Source organism: Muntiacus reevesi, chromosome 3, assembly GCF_963930625.1.
Source record: "Muntiacus reevesi chromosome 3, mMunRee1.1, whole genome shotgun sequence".
Taxonomy (NCBI): domain Eukaryota; kingdom Metazoa; phylum Chordata; class Mammalia; order Artiodactyla; family Cervidae; genus Muntiacus; species Muntiacus reevesi.
This window is the reverse complement of record NC_089251.1, coordinates 55,164,765-55,189,000: the sequence shown is the minus strand read 5'-3', so window position 1 is coordinate 55,189,000 and position 24,236 is coordinate 55,164,765. Positions and strand designations below refer to the sequence as shown.

Sequence of the window (24,236 nt, the reverse complement as noted above, 5' to 3'; positions counted from 1 at the left end):
TGACGGCTTAGTTTATATTTATAGTATTATCTAAAAATTGCAATTATTTCTCCTTACCGGTATATGAGGCTCAGCTATGTCTTTCTGAAAATATTTGGGATATGAATTAATAATAAATTTTGCTGCATTCTCTCCAGACTTCTTTGCCAACAAAAATGAATGCTGTAAAAGAAAAAGATTTAGATGTAAACTGGTATTACATATAATTTAGATCAAAGTTACACCCTCAGCAAGAATTATTCTGCCCTCCCCCACCCACCCAAAGAACACTGTAATACAAAGAATTCCAATTAGAAGTTAAACTACCTAATTATTATTTATCCACCTCTGCTGAATGTGACATAATTTCAGGTTGGATCCTACATACAGCTTGAGGTGTGTAAAAACAACACATTTAAATTAAGTGAATTGCTCTATAGTGGGAAAGATCTCTAAGTACTAAAAATCCAAACCAAATACCTTCTCCATAGCCAATCTCTAAAACTCTGATAAAAGTAGTAAAAGAATCAGAAAATCTACCAGCCTCTATGAACTTTTCAAAGGTGTCTACAAGTAAAATAAGTTCTATGTGTTAAGTCCTATCACCCAAACCAACAAGGTAAAACATGATACTAGCTGAGTTACATAAAAATACTCACAGATTCCACAGAGGATGTTGGTATGAGGTAAGGATCATCCTGAAATGCATAAGGTGCAGCTGTGGTATCCTGTGGAGAAGACAAACAAGTCTCTTTAGCTAGGTTTTTATTAAGAGGACCTTGTGGAAGTTTTAACTATGCATGTATCACAGAAGCAGAAATACGTATGTTGGTAGACACTAATGCCTACGCTGTACTCTGGGAGACTTGGTTATAGTTATGCACAATTTAAAGAAAACAATGGCTCAAATCCCCATGACTGGTTTTAACTAGGGGCTTCTATCAGCAGGGAAATCACTGTTTTAAATGCAAAGTCAAGAGCCTCTGAATCAACCAGCCTGGGCACCAGTTTCCTGAACTAGGGTGTCCCTTCAACACATGGCACTAACCACCCAAGAGGCTCCTTCAAATGAAGGAAACTATTTACGGGGCCCTCTCAGGAAGTGGGAACAGCAGCAGTGTCTCCCGTGTCCTGTTTCCCAAAGTTCCAAACTTCTTTAAGTTCTTTCAGGTAGAACCCTGAACAAGATTAACTCTTTGGCACCAGCAGTCTCTCTTAGAAGGGCCCCCAAATTACTTCCTCTATTCCCTCCTCTCCCCGAATTACTTCCTCTATTCCTCCCCTCTCTCTCACAGCCCCCTTCTCTGCGCCTTCTGGCAACTTTGTTTCACAGAAAAAACTCAACCTATATCCCCAAATCTCTTCTGACAGTTCCCTTGCCACCCTGCACCCTGAAGTATTCACCTGGACCCTCTGGGGGAAAGCTTCCCTGTGGTTCTTAACAGAGGGATGCTCTGACCTAGGGCCTGGAAGCAGTACTTTTTGGGGCTCTCACTTCCTGATACCACTTTCAAATCCTGTATTCCCTTTACATTCCTCTGAGGCTCACTTCATCTGGTTCACAGGTGGTCTCTGGGCTTCACAGGTGGCGACAGTGGTAAAGAACCCGCCTGCCAATGCAGGAGAAGTAAGAGACACAGGTTTGATCTCTGGGTTGAGAAGATCCCCTGGAGGAGGGTATAGCAGTGTTCTTGGCTGGGAAATTCTATGGACAGAGGAGCCTAGTGAGTTACAGTCCATAGGATCAGAGTTGGACACGACTGAAACAACTTAGCACGCATGCATCCACCCTCTACCAAGATGTGACGGATATGAAGGACAACTCAGAGGAAGCAGTTCTAGGATGGCGTCCTTGGACCATTACTCCATGATTCCCAACCGCTGCCTGGTTCTGTCCTGTCCACCATCTTTATCAAATACCTGTTTGGGCCTCTAGTTTTGGGTCAAATGCTGGACCTCTCTCACTTATTTATTCCCCACATTATCCCCCCTCAGTGATTTCCAAGCCCTTAATGGTTTCTGAGAAACTACTCCTCGACTCTGGCCCTGTAGCTCAGATGCCTCACACCAAATCTACCCCCGACTGTACTTCTCTGACAGAGCCACCTCCCCTCTTATGGTCTCCATTTCAGTGGAGGATACCAGGCACTCTGCAACCCCAATCAAAGACCCTCTCCCGTTACTTCCATTCAACCAAGCTGTCATCAGTTGTGGCGGACTCCAGTTCCTTAAATCCTCTACCTACTCCACCATCCCTTTCCCTAGCCACCATTGGCTTAGTGCCCGCCTTATTCACTCATTCAGTATTTACTGAGCACCTCATACATGCCAGGGAGACAACAGAATCCTATCCTCCACAGAACTCACAATCTAGTGGGGAATAAAATTTTCAGAAAACAAAGCAAATAAAACATATAGTAAATTTAAAGGAGATAACTCCTATGGAAAAGGGAGGGAGAGAGGACAAACTGTCAGAGAAAATAAACATGCAATTCTATATGGTGTGGTCCGGGAAGACCTCAAGGAAAAGAGGTAAAGAGATAAAGGCAGAAATTTATAACAAATGAGAAGCCATTTGAGTTCTGAGTAGAAAAGTGATGAGTCAACGTTTTAGCAGGGTTGCTATGGCTGCTTAACGTGTGGAGGAAGTCAAGAGAACAGAGGCTGCTGTAATTAACCCAACATAGTAAGAGATGATGGTGGCTTGGATGACCTGGTAAGCACCATTAAGGGTAGAATGTGTGGTTCCTGAATGAATGAATAATTGTCCCCTGGATTTTACGAGCCCAAGCCCAAATCAGACAAGTGTGCACATAATTCCACAACTTCTTTGACTTAAATGCGCCTTGGGTCAATCTCACTAAAAAACTGACAACAATCTCTGGGGTCTATTTCCCGAGTTTACATTTCAAGTGCCTATTTATGGATATGTGAGCTGAAAATCTAAGTATCTTGCTAGTATGGAGATACAGTATTTTAAAAACAATCTCAGAAACTTCCAAGATGTATTTGGCCCACAAGTTTAACAGCTACAATCGAAGAACAGTTCTGGAAATCCGTGACAACCGCCTCAAGGAGGGTGAGAATCCACATAGATATTGTGGTTAAAAAAAGAGAGAACTTGAAAGTTCTATTTCTGAGGCATATACTATGGTTTCAATTTATCTATCAAGACTACAGACCCTACTCTTGTATTGTGAAGGGAGGAATTTATTCACAAATAAATCGGATAGCTGGAGCATAATAAAACAGCCAGCATTTACTAAGCATGTCCTTTGTGCCAGGTGATGTCCTAAGCCCTTTCACGTGTACTAACTTATTTCTCACCGAAAACCTCAATGTTTGGTGCTCTAGGTAAACATCCATTTTACAGATAAGGAAACAGATTATAAACCAGCTGTATTTTTCTAAAGTAAGTTTGATATAACATTCATAATATAAGTCATTAAAAAAAAAAGAAAACATGTAGGCAATTTTACATGTCAAAACTAATTCCCTGATGTATCAAAAGAATAGGCAGCTTTGTGATAAAGATGAAACAGAGTATTTGGCCTCAAGACCCAGATTCTTAATCACTGAATTTCTTTCAGTATGGTGGGTACACTGTTCTCAAAGTGGTTCTACAGGTCACTTGCATTAGTGTATCACACAGAACCATTCCCAAGGAACATGTATTTCAACAAGCTCTTCAGGAGGTTAAAAATCACTGGCATAATATAAAAACAAAGAATATGGAGGGAAAAAACCATGGCACCAAGTCAAGGTTTTAATATCCTAAAAGCTTTAGATTTCTCATTTGTCTCATGAAGAGTTTGGAGTAGATGGTGCTATGAAACTCTCTAGATCCACAACAGTTAAATTGTGAATAAAGAAGAGGTGTGAACATTAAGTTTATTATTAGCTGAATTAGGTACAAAAACCTGAAATTCCTACTTACCCTGTGCACCGTGGATGCAAGTGCTTGAAGAACAGCCACTTTATCCCTAAGAATGAGAATCACAACCTCATCAGGGCTTCTCACACTCACAACGTGAACAAGTGACTCTACTCTCAGAATGGACTGGCCATTAACAAAGATCACGTCTCAAGTAAAGCCAGTTCTGATCTCTAGAATAATGTCACTAGAAGAGTAAGTTAGAAAATAGGAAAACTGTTCAATTCTTTTGACCAAAGGTGGTGAGTACCTGTTCCTACTATGGTTTGCCACCCTCTCTGGCCTGGTCTCCATAAAACTGTTACCCCGGGCTAGCAATTTCCACCTTCATCTCACAAAACTTTCTTAACCCTGAATCTTACGTCATATCCATTTTCCTCTGCATTCTTACTGCAGCTTTCTGTAATACTCCTGCCTTTATTATCTAAATTGGTGACTCCCAATTCAGCTATATATGGGAATAGACATATGAAAAAAAGAGAAAACATCTATAAAACTTTACATGTCAAGACTAATTCCCTGATGTATACAATATCTACTGGATTTTCTAAAATAGCAGTTAATGTAATTTTAACAAGAGAAAGACATTCTTTTCTCAGTATTCCCTAACTAAATCTTTCATTAACATATTTAAGTCTTATCAAGTGAGTAATCTTCAAAACATACTCAACAAATGCAAGTGAAAACACTAAGAACATTCAAATCAGTCACCAGTTTCTTAAAAGGTTATTTTAAAAATAATCTCAATGAGTACATTATACTGGAAAAAAAAAAATTGGCAGAAAACCAAATTCTGTAAGGCAATTATCCTTCAATTAAAAAATAAAAAAAAGAACTAGACCATTCTATCTGATGTTATTTTGTGACCCCTTGCCCCCACTCTACTGTAGGTTTAGTGTTTGTATTTCCAGAACTTTAGAGGGTACTTTTGTACACACACCACCATAAAAAACAAAACAAAAAGCATGTCATCATTCTGGGTATGTGTTCCATAAGTTTGCATTACCCATGCTACTATGTGCAAATCTAATTAATTTCCTTAAATGTTATATTGTATGATAACCATTTTTTAATCATCTTCTTACTATGGACATTGGGGCCATTTCACTGTGTTATTCTCAAGTTGTAAAGAGCACTCTCATCCATGTCTCTTTGGGTATATTTGCAAGTGTTCCTTCAGAATGGCTAACCAATTAGGTATTTCACATTTTAAAATGTGGTTCTGCCAAATTTCTCTCCAGTGTATTGTTCCAGTTGACTGCTCTATCAACAAATGTATCTGAGTATCCATATTCCACCTCTTCTTGCCAGTGTGGTAAACTTTAACATCCATTTCTTTAATGAGTCCAGTCACCTTTGCACTGATCACAATTGGGCTCCATGCCCTCCCTAAAGTAACTACACAACACTGATTAATGTGCTCAAAATATTCTATCCTGTCACAGTTGTATGTGAAAACTCAGAATAAACCTCTACAATTTGTTAAAATCTTCTACAACACTTGTGATCTGGGAACTCATAGCCTTAAAAGATGCTTCATCTTTCAAATATGGCAAGAGGAACTTAGTCTTTATTGTTTCTTTTCGATCTAAAAGCACAAATTCCTGAGCCTGGAAAGCAAAGGCTCTCTATTACAGATCCTCTATCAATCACTTTGTCTCTAAGGGGACAGACAGTAAATATTTTGAGTTTTATGGGCCATAAGGATTCTGTTAAACTACTCAGCTCGGCCTTTGGAGCATAAAAGTAGCCACAGATAGTTATTAAGTGACTGAGGTTGTGTTCTAAAACAAGAAAAAAAAAAGATTTAATTGACACCGAAATTTGTGTTATGAAATAAGTCTTCTTTTAAACCTTTACTTAATGAGCTATAAATAAATAGGCCTCAATCTGTTAACCAAGGCTCTATATCAACTACCCTATTTCTCCTATTCTAAGAGCATTTTTTAGAGAATGGCGTGCATGGTCTCCCACCACCAGTTAGGTCAGGATCACACCCCATCCTGCCTTACTGTTTTCCAGATTTGTGGGGCTTATACAGAAGAATTACCTGCAGGAACATGTATTTTAAACAAAATTCCCAGGTGATTCTGATGCCAATAAAATCATCTGACCCATTTTAAGGTACAGTTAAACAGCGTTTTCAATAAAGAAAAGTCAAAGACACTCAGTTGTGTCCAACTCTTTAGGTTGGAATTCTCCAGGCCAGAATACTGGAGTGGGTAGCCTTCCCCATCTCCAGGGGATCTTCTCTATCCAGAGATCGAACCCAGGTCTCCTGCACTGCAGGTGGATTTTTTACCAGTTGAGTCACCAGGGAAGCAATAAAGTATAAAATATGCACTCTAACTAGACTGCAGGCCATCTGAACACATCCTCAATACACTTCCTCTCTTGTATTCCCCGTGGGACCCTTGTCAGAAAGGAAAGAGGCACAATGAGTTGGTAAAGCACACTGGACAGGAATGCCATTCAAGAAATGCCTCATTCAAGCTTATGTATATTCCTATTCTGATCTTGGCTCTGATTCTCTGGCCCGCGTTTTAGTCACTGGGTCATATTGGACTCTTTGCTATCCCATGGACTGTAGCCCGCCAGGCTCCTCTGTCTACGGGATTTCCCAGGCAAGAATACTGGAGTGGGCTGCCATTTCCTTCTCGAGGGGATCATCCCGACCTAGAGATTGAACCCACATCTCCTGCACTGGCAGGCAGATTCTTTACCACTGAGCCACTAGGGAAGGTAAAAATGAATCTGAATATATGCATACAATAAAATACTATGTAATCATTCAAAATTAAAATCAGAGTACAGAACAGTATGTCTAACAAATCACTACTAAATGTCCACATACAACTTATATATAAAAGGTTATACGGCAGAACTTTAAAATAATAGCTGCCATCTACTGAGATCTGATTATGTGGTAGTAACTGTTGAAATGCTCATGTAATCCTCTGAGGCAGGTAGTATACCACCGACATTCTACTATGGCAAAGACAGATTAAGTAACTTGCCTTTGAATACAGTGATTGGTGGTAATTTTATTTCCTTTTTGCATGTTCAATTTATCCCACTCCCCTTTTGGCAATGATCATTAATTTAAGAGAGTTTTTTTTTTTAATGAGTCTGAATCTTCAAGTCATACTCAAAAAAGACCTAGTTTTTTGAAGGATCTTTCAATGCATTCAGTAATATCATTACTATATGAATTTTTGTAAGTTTTAATTCTTAAGTATTCAACAAGTGTTGACTATGTATAAGGCAATTTGTTCCAGGATCTATCAAGTGGGTTAAAAAACCTAAATTTTGCAGTCTGCACCATTTATCTACTAAAGACCATAAAGATAATTCTTTTTTGGGTCTCCTAACAATGTGAAACCTCCTTAAGAAAGAAAAACAGAAATTATTCTAATAATGATACTCATGACTGACCATCACTACGTAAATATTAACCCAAACTTAGTTCAGATAGGTCTTTCAACTCTTAAGTAAATCTCACTCCCCATTCACTCACTACTCTCTACCTCCAATTGCTATTCCTGTCACTGGCTTCTTAGCTAACAACATTTCTCATAAGCGCTTAACCATGTTTTGAATGAACGCTGAATACTCACCAAGTTTTCTTTTTTGGAATGACTACTTCTTCAGTCCCTTAATTCAAAAAATAAAACAAAAGCAAATCAGTTTCCAATACTACTACTATAAAGAAGTATAATGCATTAACATAAAAATGGAGTTATTTCAATACATTTTTATATACCTGCTATATCAGCTCCTTCAACCTTTGGGACAGCTGCACTTCCAGAAAAAAATCTGTAACAAATAAATAAATAAAAGCTCTAAAGCTAATACTCATTAATGAACTTTCCAACTCACCCCCAACTATGTGCAACTGAGCCAAAATTTTCCAATTACCATGGATCAAACTGATTGGATAATTCATGTCAAGGTATGCTGAGAAGACATGGCCTCAATGGCAAGTTCAAAACCATTATAAAATAAGTACAAAATACAGATATAATAGGGCCAACAATTTTTAAAATCAGGCAGTCTCATTAAATAAAATCATAGGAAAAAAAAGAAAAATTTAGTAGTACTTGAACATTTTAACAGCTGACCTGAAATATGAAGGACTTTCAACTCTGAAGACCTAAAACACTGGGGCTAAAAGAAATGATTCAATGGGCTCCTGATTATACATGGATGATGATCTAATAATGATCATAATGATCTAATGATAATAAAAGACAAAGCCATTTAAAGCAAATTATGAAACTAAGATCACCATGGTTTTTCATTCCACTTCCTTCAACACTCAGGAATGTACCAAATATCTGTATCCTAATATAAACTCGTAACTGTTATCCTTTTTTTAACCCAAAATATAGAACCACTGACCCCTGAATGAGTTTTAAAATGTTATCACGTTAAAAAAATAAAGTCAACATACCACACAGATCACATATACTATCTTGTAAGTATTTTCCTCCTAAACAGCACTGATACCCTTCAGAAAACTGTCAAGATGTGATTAAGATAGAAAATTACTTCCTTTACTGGTTTTGATATCCAGTGTCCTCTTAAATCAACCCCTCTCTGCACTACCTGGTGGAGCATTTTCTCTTCTGTGAACCGAGTTGAGAGAAGGCCTTAATATAAAATGCATACTGTAAATTACACAACTCACTTATTCCTCACTGTTTTTCCATGGCTGCTACTAGCTCCAGTCTACACATAAGGAATTTGTCTACTATCACCTTGCAAAGGAAACACAAACATCCAACCTAAAATTAGGTTATTTCCAACTTTCAGAAGCAATTGCTGGCTTTCATACTTCCACAACGCTATTCCTTGTGAAACAAGCAAACACACAAATGATACATGTGCCAAGTTTTAACAATCACAGCGATTTCATTCAGATTGTGTTCACATCTTTTGGAGAACACTTGGAAAATTTCTTCCGTCAAACATCCCCAAAACAAACAGGGGAACTCGTAAACTGCCTTTAATTTGGGAAAACCTGATTTTCCCCCGTTCCTCCCGTGTGGGAGAAATCGAGTAAGGGCGGATAAAGTTTTCCTTTTTTCAAATACGCGGAACGGGGTGATTAAGAGCCACACTTATTAGAATGGAGAATCCCCAACAGAAGAATCCTAATCTTCCCAAAAGTTTAAACCCCGGCGTAGGCCAGTCAAGTAAGAAATCTCCACCCCAAAAAAGCGCGTTTGGAGCCCTTGCTCAAAAACGTGCCGCACCGCGTGCTGGCTTGCCGGGTCGCGCGGCCACGAGCGCGCGCATTCCGCGCCACCGCATCTAGTTTCCCAGCACTAAGGGGGAAAGGGGATACAAAGAGTGAAGGTAATCCCGGTTCTTTCTCATGGGTTCTCCAAGCTCCTCTTACCTGCTACTAGGGGTCCGTCCACAGGGACCTGCCCGCCGAGCCGTCAGCGGTACGCAAAGCCCACAGCTGACCCTCAGCCACCTTGCGGACACCACGGACGCCATATTTGGCGTCTTCGCATAGTATGCTGGGAAAGCACGCCCTCCACTTTAAGGCGGGAGGTGGCAGGTGGGCGGGGAATAGCTCGGCTATTGGCTGAGACGGAACAACAAGAAATCAATCATAAAATAGGTTACAAGCTCATGGTTTGAAAGACTTTGCTTCAGAAGTTAAAGGCTCAGTAGGCCTCATTTCCCTCGAAGGTCTTTCCTAAATATTATGTTAATTTCTTATATATGTTCGATTATTTTCAAAATACAGGGGCGCGCGAGAGTAGTGAAATTATTTTCTACACGCCCCACCCCCCCGAGCGGAAATGATATGGCCCTTGTAAATCTCCTTAAGGCGAGCCTTTCTCGCGCGCAAGCGCAGTTTAAAATCACATGGTGGCCGACAGGAGGTGGTGTGAAAAGTACAACAGTGGTGACTGGGCCGTTTCTCTGGCTGTAGGAGCTCGGAACTGACTTGGAGGATGTTGGGCTCAAAGAACATGCCCTGGCGGCGGCTGCAGGGCATTTCCTTCGGGATGTATTCGGCCGAAGAACTCAAGTAAGGAGTTGCTGGGAAGCATGCAAGATCCTGTTGGGGTCGGGGCCGTAAACTACTGTTACCAGCAGGTCATGCGCCCAGTTTCTCCTCAGAGTCCATTGCTGTGTAGCGCATGGCCTGCTGGGACCTATAGTTCGGGGAACGTCTGGGGCTAGTGAGCACTGCCTAGAGTGGCTGGTTTGCATTTGGGTAGGTGGGGGTTCCCAGGTGGAAGCGTTATCGTCCGCCCGTCTCCTCGTTAAATCAGCCTGGTTTGTGGAATTACTGTAATGTCTCTGACGTAGTTTATTAAGCGCACGACGAGTCTCCTCTTGTCTGTAAGATGATTATGCTTCAAGACTCAATTTATGGGACAACTTTTTGGTTGGACCGGCTATATTCTCTGCCTAGTTACTAATACTAAATCAAAGAGACCCTCTTAAGTCCTCATTTTCGTCACCGTAGCGTTTGACAGAACTTTATTGTTTTCAGGTTCTTCTATTTCTGTGACATGTATTGTTTCCTTCCTGACTCAGTTTATCAACCCACTAACATTTATTGATCATCCAGTTTTTGCCAGGCACTAAGCTAGGTGTTCATGAAAAGTGAAAATGTTAGTCTCTCAGTCCTGTTCAACTCATTGCCACCATAGCCTGCCAGGCTCCTCTGCCCATGGAATTCTCCAGGCAAGAATACTGGAGTGGGTTGCCATTCTCTTCACCCGAGGATCTTCCTGACCTAGGGATCGAACCCACGTCTCTTACATTGCAGGTAGATTCTTTACCGTCTGAGCCGCATTCCTGACACACAGGTGGACAAGGTCCTTGCATTCATTGGCTTATATTCGAATTCATCTCAGTCTCTTTAGCTGATTCCCCTTTTCCTTAAATTTTGCTGTTCCTTGAGATTCTATTCTATTCAAATAGCTTTTCTTTTCCAAAATGTCCTCCCTAGACAGTTTCACCACTTCCATGATCTGTACTCTCAAATTTAAATTTCCAACCCAAATTTCTTTCCCTGTTTTTTCAAACTTGTTTTTTTCAGCTGCAGTTGGACATCTCTATTTGAATTTCACACTGAGATCTTAAACTCATATACCAAAAACTCAACAGCTATCCCTACAGGATAGAACTTGCTACAAGATAGAACTCCCTACAAGAGAGAACTTGCCCCTCCAAAATGGTATACCTTAATCTAGTGCAAAATGTTGACTATTTTGTGACAGGGCTGTAATTCTAGACCCATTTCTCCTGACATCTCATTTGCTTATTGGGTTCTTATTGTGTGTCATCTATATATTTCTTTGTTCTCTACCCTCCTTTTCATCAGACTGTATCTCTTGTTTGAATTGTCTTTCTTCTGTCTCCCTGCCCTTACACCACTCCAGTGCATCCTCTACCTTGCTGTTAAAATTATTCTTCCAAAGTGCAAATGTGATGATGCCCCTATTCCCCTTAAAATTCTCCAAAGGCTTTCCATTTCCCTCAGGTAAATAATACTTTCTTAGCTTAGCCTACAGGTTTACCCATGATCAGACCAGTGCTGATTTTAGGTATAACATCATCCCTTCTTTCACCCTAACTAAACCACTTGCACATTCCTTAAACTGCCATCAGGTTTCATCATCTGTGCCTTTCTTCAAGCTGTTTCCTCCACATGCATTATCCTCTCTACCAGAGGGATCTACTTCCCTGCTCTCACCCCACCGCCCCCCCTTGGAGTCACCTGGAGAGCATCTCTTACAGTGAAGGTGCAGCTCAACCTCCCTCATTTCTGAGATCTTTCCGCAACTAGTACAGTTGTGTCATGGTTCCTCGATTACTTTTTGTGCTTATTTGTATTTTTGTCTCTCTCCACTGGCCTTTCTTTTATCCTCAACTCTCATGACTGACTGGATGAATAAACTCCTGAGCTACAACAGAATGCTGCTCCTGAAATTTCAACTGTATCATCACTAGCCATAAATTGATACTATTTCATTCAAAAGCAATAGAATTTATTTTTTTAGAAGTGAATTGTGGAGTTTTCAGAGAACTGCATGAGTAAATTTATACCCATTACTAACATTTGATCTATTTGAGTCTAGGGTTGAGAAATTTCAGTAATTATGGTACCTTTTGTTGTGCTAGGTTCTAGTAGCTTCCTAGCTCACTTGGAGTAAGAGCCAAGTCCTTAGAATGGCCTAGAAAGGTCATTCTGGCCTCTGGTATTTCTCTGAACTTACCTCTGTACTCACCCTGGCCTCCTAGCTCTTTCCAGAGTGCCATAGGCACACATCTGTCTCAGGACCTTTGCACTCCCTGCTTCTTCCTCCTGTGAAGGTGACTCCCTGTGATGGCTGAATCCATCATCTTCAGGCCTTTGTTCAAGTATAAGCTTCTCAGTATGGACTCCCCCCAACCATTGGCCAACTCTATCATCCTCCCCCTTTTCTGCTTACTTTTCTTCATAGCATTTTCTTCCATCTAATAAACTATGTGCTTACTAATTTTGGTTTTTGTCTGCCTGCTTTCAGTAGGATGTAAAGCCCATGAGCACAGGGACTCTTGTCTGTTTTCCCAGCATCTAAAAGGGTGTCTGGCACATTAAAAGCATTATTTGTTAAGTGCGTGCATGGGTGGGTGGAGGAGCTATCTGTTCAGCTCTTAGGCCTCTCTGTTTTTACTACAACCATTTGTGAGGGTGACTCTAGTTATAGGAGAGGAAATTCCTTTCCAGAGAATAGGGTGACTCTAGGAGACAGCAAAGGTCATCCTGAAACCCAAGTTTGTTAGTCTTAAACTCTCTTCTCTCTGGTGGAATTCTTGCTGGTTGCCCTTCCTCTACATCCCATTCCTGCTATAATTAGAGGAATTTTCTCCTTTTCCCCAGCTAGAGAGAGGAGCTTTGTTCCTTACCATAGAAAGACTGAGGATGAAGACAAAAGCATACATTCAGTTTTGGATATGAGCTCTTTGTATAGTCTTTATAAGCACAGGACACAGTCCTGCCAATTGGCACAGGTCTGTGGTGGACCCACCGGCCTACTCTTTTTCTATCATTATAGGCTCCAGGCAAGGGAAGTGAAGTATCAACTTATGGAACATGATAGAAAGAGGATCTAGTGGTAAAGGTTTTGCACCCAGACCTAATTAGTGTTTGCCTTATTCTAATTAGTTTGTGTTTGCCTGATGCAGTAAATATTTTTCTTATTTATAATTTCAGTTAAGTTTTAGAGCTCCAAGTAAAATGAGAGACAAAAATGTAGATGAATATTTCTCCAAGTCTAGTGAAGAATGATTTAGCCTAAAGGTAGTGGGAGAAAGTAATAATATTGTGAGTTTAAATCATTAAAAAATTTTAAACTATGCAAACAATATCATCAAGAAAGTGAAAAGACAGGACTCATACAAAGTATGTGCAAATCATATGTCTGATAAAACACACATGTTCAGAATATATAAAGCAGTTTTGCAACTCAGTAATAAAAAAGCAAATAACCTAGTTAAAAAATAGGTAAAAAATTTGAATAAACATTTCTCCAAAGAGAGCATACCAGTGGCCAATAGGTACATGGAGAGATGCTCACCGTCATTAGTCATGAAAACCACAGTGAGATACTACCTCATACCTGCTCAGATGAAGAAAGATCACAAAATATACTGGCAAGAATTTGGAGAAATTAGAGCCTTGCTGTGGAGAAGGAAATGGCAACCCACACCAGTGTTCTTGCCTGGAGAATCCCATGGATGGAGGGGTCTGGTGGGCTGCAGTCTATGGTGTTGCAAAGAGTCAGACGCGACTAAGCAACTAACACACACACACACACAGAGCCTCGGTGTATTGCTGCTGGGAGTATAAAATGGTGCAGCCACTTTGGAAAACAGTCTGGCAGTGTCTCAGAAAAGTTAAACATAGAGTTACCATGTGACTCAGCACTTCCATTCCTTGGTATATATCCATGAGAAATAGACAAAATATATTCACACAGCACCTTGTATGCAGAAGTTTCTGTCAACATTATTTATAATAGCCAAGTGTAAAAGTAAGCCAATAAAAGTGGTATAGCGGGACTTCCCTGGTGGTCCAGTGGTTAAGAACCTGCCTTCCAGTGGTGGGGACATGGGTTCAATTCTTGGTCAGGGAACTAAGATCCCACATGCCACAGAGCAAGAAAGCTCATGTACCACAACTACAGAGTCCTTGGGCCACAACTAGAGAGCCCATGTGCCAAAAATTAAGACTCGATGCAGCCAAAAATAAATAAATATTTGAAAAAAAAAAAAAGTGGTATAGCCATATAGTGAAATATGGTGTGTACGTCCTCAGTCTCTCAGTCATGTCCAACTCCTTGCAGCAGCATGGACTGTAGCCTGCCAGGCTCCTCTGCCCGTGGGGTTCTCCAGGCAAGAATACTGGAGTGGGTTGCCATTTCCTACTCCAGGAAACCTTCCTGATCTAGGAATCGAACCTTAATATGTTATATCTCCTGCATTGGCAGGCAAATTCTTTACCATTAACGCCACCTGAGAAGTCCAAAATGGAATATTATTTGGCTATTAAAAAAAAAAAAAAAGAAAAGTATAGATAATAGGCTATGACGTGGATGAGCCTTAAAAATATGCAGGGACTTCCCTGGTGGTCCAGTGACCAAGACTTTGTGCTACCAGTGCAGGGGGCCTGGGTTCCGTCAGGGGATTAGATCCTGTGTGGTACAACTAAGAGTAGCACAGCCAAAATAAATAAAAATAAAAATAAATATTTTAAAAATGCATGCAAATAATAAGCCAGCTATAAGAGACCACATATCACATGATTTCATTTATGTGAAATGTCTAGATGGGCAAGTCTCTGGAGACAGAAAGTAAATAAGTTATTGCCTAGGACTGGTGGAGGGAGGTCGAGATGGATGGAGAGTGACTGCTAATGTGTATACGATTTCTTTTAGAGTACGAAATGACTACCCACTCCAGTATTCTTGCCTGGGAAATCCCATGGACCGGGGAGCCGGGCAGGCTATAGTCCATGGGATTGCAAAGAGCCGGACACGACTGAGTGCTAACACTTACCCTTTTTTGAACTGTGTGGGCTTTGGCATTAGGTCTGGTCTACATCTTTCTCCTACCTTCAATGCCACCTCTGCCATTCTGGGCTTTGTCACCTGGATTAAATCACCTGACCACTCCAAGCCTGTTTGTTCCTCTGAAAAACGTGTATTATAATGCCTGTCTCGCACGTGCACCCCAGTGTTCATCGCAGCACTGTTTATAATAGCCAGGACATGGAAGCATCCTAGATGCCCATCAACAGACGAATGGATAAGGAAGCTATGGTACATATACACTATGGAATATTACTCAGCCATTAAAAAGAATTCACTTGAATCAGTTCTAATGAGATGGATGAAACTGGAGCCCATTATACAGAGTGAAGTAAGCCAGGAAGATAAACACCAATACAGTATACTAACGCATATATATGGAATTTAAAAAGATGGTAACGATAACCCTATATGCAAAACAGAAAAAGAGACACAGATGTACAGAACAGACTTTTGGACTCTGTGGGAGAAGGTGAGGGTGGGATGTTCTGAGAGAACAGCATTGTAACAAGTATACTATCAAGGGTGAAACAGATCACCAGCCCAGGTTGAATGCATGAGACAAGTGCTCAGGGCTGGTGCACTGGGAAGACCCAGAGGGATGGGATGGAGAGGGAGGTGGGAGGGGGGATCGGGATGGGGAACACATGTAAATCCATGGCTGATTCATGTCAGTGTATGGCAAAAACCACTACAATATTGTAAAGTAATTAGCCTCCAACTAATAACAATAAATGAAAAAATATATATATAATGCCTGTCTAGGAGGGTTAAAGTCACACACATGCGTTCATGCTGTCATGTCAGACTCTTTTGTGACCCCATGGACTATAGCCCCCCAGGCTCCTCTGTCCATGGAATTTTCCAGGCAAGAATACTGGAAAATCCTGGGTAGCTTGCTGCTTATAGAGCATTTGTCATGTAGTGAGTACCTGAGTCCTTCGTATGAAGCCTTCCAGTGTGCTCTGTTAGTGCAAGATGTGTACTAAGTCTGGCTTTCAGAGACGTTACCACTCCCTCTTCTTCATTCAGCCCCTGCTGTATGCAGGCTCTGTGCTAAGTGCTGAGCTGCAGTGAGGAGCAAGGCAGACACCAAGTCTGCCCTCTGGAACTGTCAGCGCAGCTGAGGATCCGGATGTTAAATCATGAATTTGTAAATGCTGAAGAGGAATCATCTGAGAAGCTGGGTAACCTTAGTCTTCCCTGGTGGTTTTTATCTCCTTAGGAAATTAAGCGTGAAGTCCATTACGAACCCTCGGTACCTGGATAGCCTGGGGAACCCCTCGGTGAATGGCCTGTATGATTTAGCTCTGGGCCCCGCCGACTCCAAAGAGGTGTGCTCTACCTGCGTGCAGGACTTCACCAACTGCTCTGGGCACCTGGGCCACATCGAGCTCCCACTCACCGTGTACAACCCTCTCCTCTTCGATGTGAGTCCTGACCGGGCCACCCAAGCCACGTGGGTCTCAGGGCTGCGGGTGGGACTCGTGAGTGCCGGCCCGCTCCCCAGGGCAGGTGTCTCAGGAGGAGGTTAGCTCCAGACACTGTGAGTGATGTTGCTCTTTACTTTGAGATTTAAAACCTGGAGGAGCCAAAGCCAGTATATTTGACTTAGCCTCTAGCTCTGCCTAGATGAACTTCAGTCTGATTCTTGTTGAGAATCGCCAAAGCTGGGTTATCTTTATGTAAAGCTAGGGGGAGGGAACGGAGGAAGAGGGACGAGGGGAGCAGTGTTCAGATCCATCCCCTTTTGTTTCAGAGGCTTTATGCCTTTCAGAAATGTGGGTGGGGTTTCCCTGGCAATAGAGCAAGAGTCCCTAACCCCCCAGATCTCATACCTGATGATCTGAAGTGGAGCTGATGTAACAATAATAGAAATTAACTGCACAATAAATGTAATGTGCTTGAATCATCCAGAAACCATCCCCTCCCACCCCATCGTCTGTGGAAAAATTGTCTTCCATGAAACCATTCCCTGGTGCCAAAAAGTTTGGGGACCACTGCCATAGACGACTTTGGAATTCTCTAGGCCTCCCTGAGGCCTTCAGGTGGATTTGTAGGCTCTTGCTTAGTGACGGGAGGAACAGAGCGCCAGAAGGCCCAGCGCTGAGTTGAGAATGATGACCGTCCAGTCCTACTTAGACACTTCCAGCTTCTTAACATCAGTTAACTCAGCCTCTGGGATTCACTTTAAGCTACTCAGATTAGTGTACATGGATGTGATTTTTGTCTTAATTGTATTAGGGGAAGAGGAATGTCTTGTTAAATACTAAGTATTTTAAACGTTAAGTATTTAAATAATTTTCAATATTTAAATAAGTATTAAATTTAGTATTTCAATAAAATAAAGGTAGTTCCCTACCTCAGATCCAAAGTAAAGTTCTAATATTAATGGGTTAAAATAAAACTGTGAGTGAAAAATACAGAAGAATATCTGTTAAGTTCTTAAGGCAAAGAAGGACTTTCCAGGTACATAGGCTGAGATGGAATTCTTTTTCTTTTCCCCCCATACCCCAGCCCCAGCAACCCAGTGCTGCCCTGTCGCTCAAGGTTAAAAAAGGGCAGCCACTGAGGGGGCTGACGACCCCAGTTATGCTCAATCACACAAGCTCTGGTGTTGTAGCCTGCCACCCCCAGGCAAGGTGGGGGCTCAAAGGCAACAGGTCAAAGTGGAATTCTTAAAGAGGTAAACTGCTCACATAGAAACAAAAATTGTAAGTATGTATGTTGAAAATCACTTTGACTGCTAACGTCACTGTCTAATATCCTGTCTCTGTTTATTCCCTCTCTTCAGAAACTGTACCTATTGCTCCGGGGCTCCTGTTTAAACTGTCACATGCTGACCTGCCCCCGGGCTGTGGTTCACCTCTTACTCTGCCAACTGAGAGTCCTGGAAGTTGGGGCCCTGCAAGCAGTGTATGAGCTGGAGAGAATTCTCTACAGGGTAGGTGATGTGACTGTCCTGGGAACCAGACAAGCCGGAGCAGAGGGCACAAGAGCTGTTTGTGTATGAATAGTCCCCTAAGAATAGTCACCAGGGCCTTCCCTGGTGGTCCAGTGGTAATGCAGGGTTCAGTCCCTGGTCTGAGAAGATTCCACATGCCTTGGAACAACTGAGCCTGTGTGCCACAACTGCTGAACCCACACTCTAGAGCCTAAGCTCTGCAACAAGAGAAGCCACTGCAATGAGAAGCCCCGAGCACCGCAACTAGAGAGGAGCCCCCACTCGCTGCCCCCACATGCACAGCAACCAAAACCCTGTGCAGCCAAAAAGAAAGGTCCCCAGAATTCTGGAGCTTTAAGTCTTGTGACTGGGTACAAATAACTAGGCTTGAAAACATGAAGCTATAAGAGTAATTAAAGAAATGTTTGTGAAAGCAACATACAAATACAATTTTACACATTAGTGAGCTTTTTTCCCCCCAAACCCAGGATCCAACCAAAGATCATGCATCACTTTGGATGATTATATCTCTTTGGTCTGCTTTCATGTAAGAGATTTTAATACAGGGAATTCCTTTGCTTGACAATGACTTTTTTGAAGACATAAGACTAGTTGTCCTGTGGACTTCTCACATTCTGGATTTGTCTGATTATTTCCGCATGAGATTCACATTTCGGTAAGATTATACCTACCTGATGTAGGATCCTTTGTATTGCATTATTTTAGGAGGCATCTGCTGTCCAGTTGTTCCGCTACTGGTAATGCAGGGTTTGGTGATTTGGAGTGGATGGTGACCACCAGATCTCTATGTTGTAAAGAGACATTCTCTTTGTGATTAACAATAACTTGGTGCTATTATAAATATCTTATTCATGATTAATAATTAATAACCTGGTAAAAAGTGAAAGTGTCAGTCACTCAGTCGTGTCTGACTCTTTGCACCTGTGTGGACTGTAGCCCACCAGACTCCTCTGTCCATGAATTCTCCAGGCAAGAATACTGGAGTGGGTTGCCATTTCCTTCTCAGGGAATCTTCCCAACCCAGGATTGAACCCAAGTGTCCTATGTTGCAGGCTGATTCTTTACTGTCTAAGCGACCAGGGATAACCTGGTGTTATTATAAATATCTTATTTAAAATTCATTTCTAGTTGGTAGATCAAAATATTACTCACTTTTGTATGAAATAACCTGGTTAAAGGGTTTCATCAATTCTGATACTTTGTAGATTTTTTTCAGATTTTTGACACATTCATATTACTTGTGAATAATAGCAATTGTATTTCTTTTCAGCCTTTAAATGTTTCATTTTTTTGTCCAGATCTCATTAGATGCCTAGGATCTACATGACTTTGTTCAAGGGGCAGCATGCATTCTTGTCTTGTTTCTTGTCACAAAGGGAAACCCTTCACCTTTCCTCTTCTCCTCCCCTTTCCTGAATAATTCAATCTTAATGATATTAGGTGAGCAGAGCAGGTAAGCTTCCACACAGAAATGTGACCTGGTGTGGGTTGTCAGAGCCCAAACGAGGTGAGAAAAGCATTGAAAAAAAGACCATATCTTTGTGTGCATGTGGCTATAAAACTAATCTCAGGTCAGATTTGTCCAAGAGAGAGCTTGTGTGAGAGAGAGAAAAGGGTTTTCTTAAACCTTTACTCAGAGTAAATTATACTTTTTTAGGAATCCCAGGTGGCCCTAGGGGTTAAAAAAACCCACCTGCCAGGGCAGGAGACATGAGATATGGGTTCCATCCTGGGTCAAGAAAATCCCTCAAGAAGGAAATGGCAACCCACTCCAGTATTCTTGCCTGGGAAATTCCTTGGACAGAGGAGCCTGGCAGGCTATGGTCCATAGGGTTGCACAGAGTTGGACACGACTGAAACAACTTACCATGCAGGGATTTGTCCATTTTGTCTAAAGTGTCAAATCTGTTGGCATAAAATTATTCAGTATGCCCACTACCTTAAAATTTGGGGTGAAGTATACACACAGAAATGCATTAACTATAGCCACAGTCTAATAAAGAGTTTTAAAGTAACCATCACTGGTATGAGCACCTTCAGCATCAAACTATAGTCCTTATTTCCAGAAACTTCTTCTCTTTCTCCTCCTGGTGTGCTTATCTTTGACAGTTTGTCATTGTACCTGCTTCCCTGGTGGCTCAGTGGTAAAGAATTTGCCTGCCAATATAGGAGATGTGGTTTCAATCCCTGGGTCAGGAAGGTCTCCTGGGGAAGGAAATGGCAACCCACTCAAGCATTCTTGCCTGGGAAATCCCATGGACAGAGAAGTCTGGTGGGCTACACAGTCCATGGGGTCACATAGAGTCTCACACAATTTAGCAACAACATTGTACTTAGCAAATTCTTTGTAGAAATAATTTGAGTTCTAGGATGCTGCCCCTTTTCTCCAGAGAGACTTCTTGTTGCTTCTGCCCTGTGCTTAGTGACCTGGGACCATCAGAGTCCACAGTCAAGGCTGAAGACTCCCTGGACTGCAGACCATGGGTATCCAGGTGTTCTGTTCCAGGGCTCATCTAGTTCCTAGGGACACAGCCCTTAGGGCCCCCAGCTTCCCATGTTTGTGGGATGGGATGTGGCAGGAAGATACTTTGTTTGATCCCTGTCCTTTCACTAACTCTAGGCTTTAATTTCTGTCCCATTCATCATTTAAAACCTTCAGAATGAAAAGTTCAAAATAACTCGATTGTAAAATGTTTCTGAGGCCACGCTGCCATGTTGTACAGCTCCAGGGAGCACCCAATGTCTGTCAGCATCTTCCCTGGAGGGACATAGCTACGCTGAAGGCTGCCCCGGTGCTGGGCAGTGTGGCTGCCCTGCTCAGAGCAGCCTTGGCCCCTGGGCTCTTTGACCTGAATACCCATTTTCCCTTTATTATGGCCTGGTTATACCTCTCAGTTCTGACAACTCTTCAGAACTTTACATTTAAAAAAATATTTTATCCTGTTGTTTTTTTTTTTTTTACTTTTTCATTTGGTCTTAATAATCTGTGTGCTGTGCTGTGCTTAGTCAGTCAGTCATGTCTGACTCTTTGCAGCCCCATGGACTGTAGCCCGCTAGACTGCTCTGTCCACCGGGATTCTCCAGGCAAGAATACTGGAATGGGTTGCAATGCCCTCCTCCAGGGGATCTTCCCGACCCAGGGATTGCACCCAGGTCTCCAGCATTGCAGGCAGATTCTTTACCATCTGAGCCACCAGGGAAGGCTTAATAATCTAGCCCACTACCATTGGAAGCTGAATAGTCTCATTTATAATGTTTATTTATTTGGTCATGCTGTGTCTTTGGTGTGGCAGGTGGGATCTTCAGTCTTCGTTGTGACATGTGGACTCTTGGTTGTGGTATGTGGGATCTAGTTCCCTGACCAGGGATCGAACCTAGGCCCCCTGCATTGGGAACTTGGAGTCTTAGTCACAAGACCACCAGGGAAGTCCCAGGACATTCTCAATTTAGATTTTTTTTTTTTTTTTTAACCAGCAACATGACCAAACTGTTTTGAAAAGGCACCACAGCAACCCTGAGGTTTCTCCTTTCTCTCCCCTCAGATAAAGCTTTACCCGCCTTGGAGAGGCTGCCCCTGGTACTGCTCGTCACGCACTTGCTTTACTTTGATCACAGGGTTTTTCTCTTGTTTTTCAGTTTCTGGAAGAAAATGCTGATCCTACTGCCTGTGAAATTCAGGAAGAGCTAGAACAATATACAATCAAAATCCTGCAAAACAACCTCTTGGGATCCCAGGGTGCACAAGTGAGTTTTCCCATCTCTCTGTTCCATGAGCACTTGGTTTTTAGCATAATTATCACAATTCCTGCTGCACTGTCTTCAAGTTATCCCTTGGCTCAGACGATAAAGAATCCCCCTGCCATGCAGGAGACCCAGGTTTGATCCCTCGGTCGGAAAGATACCCTGGAGCAGGAAATGACAACCCACTCCAGTATTCTTGCCTGGAGAATCCCATGGACAGAGAAGCCTGGCGGGCTACAGTTCATAGGGTTGCAAAGAGTCAAACACTTTTTTTTTTTGGCTTCCCAAAGCAGACCTGGGTCAGCTTTGAATCCCAGCTCTGCCTCTTGTGAAGTCTGTGACCTTGTAAGTTACATAACTGTCCCCAGGCCACTCGTTCCTCACTTTGATGCCTGCCTGTAGAATTGAGGAGAAGGTTAGAAGAAATTAGGTGCTTTGGGTACAGTGTCCAGTGAGCTTCTGGTTTACGTCTCACTTGGAGAATGAGGCGCATGTCCTGTTCTTGTCTCTCTTTCCAATGCTAAGTGACCACTGCCTCCCCATTCCCCCATAGCATCTGTGTAAGTGTTCATTTGTTCAGCAAATGAATGGTGTAGGTAATCAACCTGCAGGGCTAATCTTGAGATCTGGTTCACCTAATGCCCAAGTTTCACACCAGAGATTATGACTTAATTGGTCTGGGTTGGGGCCCCACGGAGGGTGGGTACAAAAGCCCCCAGAGTGGGTCTCGTTTGCAGAACTAGCTCCGAGCCACTAGTGTTGCTTAACTGTGGATGTGCCTTCCCTCAGAGCCCTGAGGTTCATCCAGGGGAGATAGCAGCTGCTGTCTCAGGTTTAATTTAAAATTAAAGTAGCATTTATTGATCCTTGCTGTCTTCCAAGCCTACCACTGCCTTCATGATCTCTTCATCTTAGTAACAACTTGGTAAGTTTCCCCTATTACGAATGAGGAAACTTGAAAGAAGTCACTTAGTGATTGACAGTGTTTGGTTATGTTAGAATTTTGTGGAGAATTTTAAGAAATGGGCTGGCTTCCTCTGATTTTTCAATAAAAGGTGAAAACTACAAAATGTATTCCTACTAGATTCTCTTCAGGATCGCACTCAGATTTTTTGACTTTTTTTAACAGGTGAAAAATGTCTGTGAGAGCAGGAGCAAACTCATCTCTGTCTTCTGGAAGGTACATATGACCGCTAAGAGATGTCCCCACTGCAAGTGAGTCCTAGGCACTTCCCCTCTGATTTTTTTAAATTTTATTTTATGGATGTATAGTTGATTTACTATTTTGTGTTAATTTCTGCTATATAGCAAAGTTATTTGGTTATATACATATATATGTATTCTTTTTCATATTTTTTCATTATGGTTATTGTAGGATATTGAATATCATTCTCTGTGCCATTTATCCATTTTATATATAATAGTTTGCATCTGCTAATCCCAAATTCCCAATTCTTCCCTCACCTACGTGCCCTTTCCCTTGGCAACTACAGGTCTCTTCTTTAAATCTGTGAGTCTGTTTTTGTTTCTTAGGTATGTTCATTTGTATCATATCTTAGATTTTACATTGTTGGGGTTGTTTTTTTCTCTCCTCACAACTGTCCTCATGTCTAGAACTGGGCGGTCAGTGGTCCGAAAGGAGCACAATAGCAAACTGACCATCACATATCCAGCCATGGTGCACAGGAGAGCTGACCAGAAGGACACCGAACCCCAGGGTAAGCAGGCCCTGGGCGGCCCTTGGTGTGTTTTTCACATGTGACCATCAGACATGTCCCAAGACTTGGGGATCCCTTGTCCTCTGTACCACATGCTTCTTGGCTGCGTGTTTGTGGTGGGCCAGCAGAGATGGTGGGTGTCCAGGGTCTTAGGAGCAATGGGCATCCTGGTGCATGCTCAGTCCTGGCCGCTAGTGTAGAACCGCTAGGCTACAGTGGGAGGTAGTGCCCCACAGCCTGAAGGAGGCACCTCTTGCCACAGGTGGTCAGTGTTCTGAAAGATTTTTGAGGAAGAAGTTAAGAAATTTCCTTGGTAAATAGTTCAAACCATTTGGTTGTCAAACAAGTGTGGATATATTTTGAACTAAAATGTAGGTGAGGGACGTTTTCCTTGGTGGTCCAGTGCTTAAGAATCTACCTTCCAATGCAGAGGACGCTGGTTCCATCCCTGGTCCAGGAAATAAGATCCCACATGCCTCGGGACAACTCAGCCTGCGTGCCACAACTATAAAGCCCGTGCACCACAACAAAGACCTAGCGCAGCCAAAATAAAAATATATATATATTTAAAAATAAAAAATATAGGTGAATTTAAAAAAAAAAACTGTGAGCATCTAAAGAACATTAGCGCCTCCTGCAGGCTGCTCCTCGCTGTCCTCTTAGATCCCTGGAGTAGAGTGTCTCCCCCTCAGCTCTGCCCTCCCCTTAGGGGTGCCTGGGAAGAAATTTGAGAGACTCAGTACTCCTGCTTTCTCATTTTTGTAGTTTTAAGTTTGTTTAACAATGCT

General features: G+C 42.1%; 2 protein-coding genes and 1 non-coding gene across 4 annotated transcripts in view; 1 reads left to right on the top strand and 2 right to left on the bottom strand.

The window, feature by feature from the left end:
• The window catches only part of PTCD3 (pentatricopeptide repeat domain 3), a 32,414-nt gene extending 22,986 nt beyond the window's left edge, over positions 1-9,428 (bottom strand). For both annotated transcript variants that reach the window (XM_065929129.1, XM_065929128.1), the window contains exons 1-6: positions 9,318-9,428; positions 7,677-7,729; positions 7,531-7,567; positions 3,917-3,962; positions 639-707; positions 58-162 (exon numbers count right to left, since the gene is read on the bottom strand). In XM_065929129.1, coding sequence (XP_065785201.1) covers positions 58-162; positions 639-707; positions 3,917-3,962; positions 7,531-7,567; positions 7,677-7,729; positions 9,318-9,421 — 414 coding nt within the window. In that variant the 5' untranslated portion in view covers positions 9,422-9,428. The remainder of the gene's footprint in view (positions 1-57; positions 163-638; positions 708-3,916; positions 3,963-7,530; positions 7,568-7,676; positions 7,730-9,317) is intronic.
• Positions 9,429-9,638: 210 nt separating this feature from the next.
• The window catches only part of POLR1A (RNA polymerase I subunit A), an 85,027-nt gene continuing 70,429 nt past the window's right edge, over positions 9,639-24,236 (top strand). Inside the window, exons 1-6 of the mRNA XM_065929127.1 lie at positions 9,639-9,965; positions 16,250-16,454; positions 17,819-17,968; positions 21,626-21,733; positions 22,860-22,945; positions 23,345-23,448. Coding sequence (XP_065785199.1) covers positions 9,889-9,965; positions 16,250-16,454; positions 17,819-17,968; positions 21,626-21,733; positions 22,860-22,945; positions 23,345-23,448 — 730 coding nt within the window. The 5' untranslated portion in view covers positions 9,639-9,888. The remainder of the gene's footprint in view (positions 9,966-16,249; positions 16,455-17,818; positions 17,969-21,625; positions 21,734-22,859; positions 22,946-23,344; positions 23,449-24,236) is intronic.
• LOC136165862 (small nucleolar RNA SNORA76) lies at positions 17,561-17,687 on the bottom strand. The gene has a single exon (XR_010662826.1). It is a non-coding gene; the product is annotated as a small nucleolar RNA SNORA76 (small nucleolar RNA).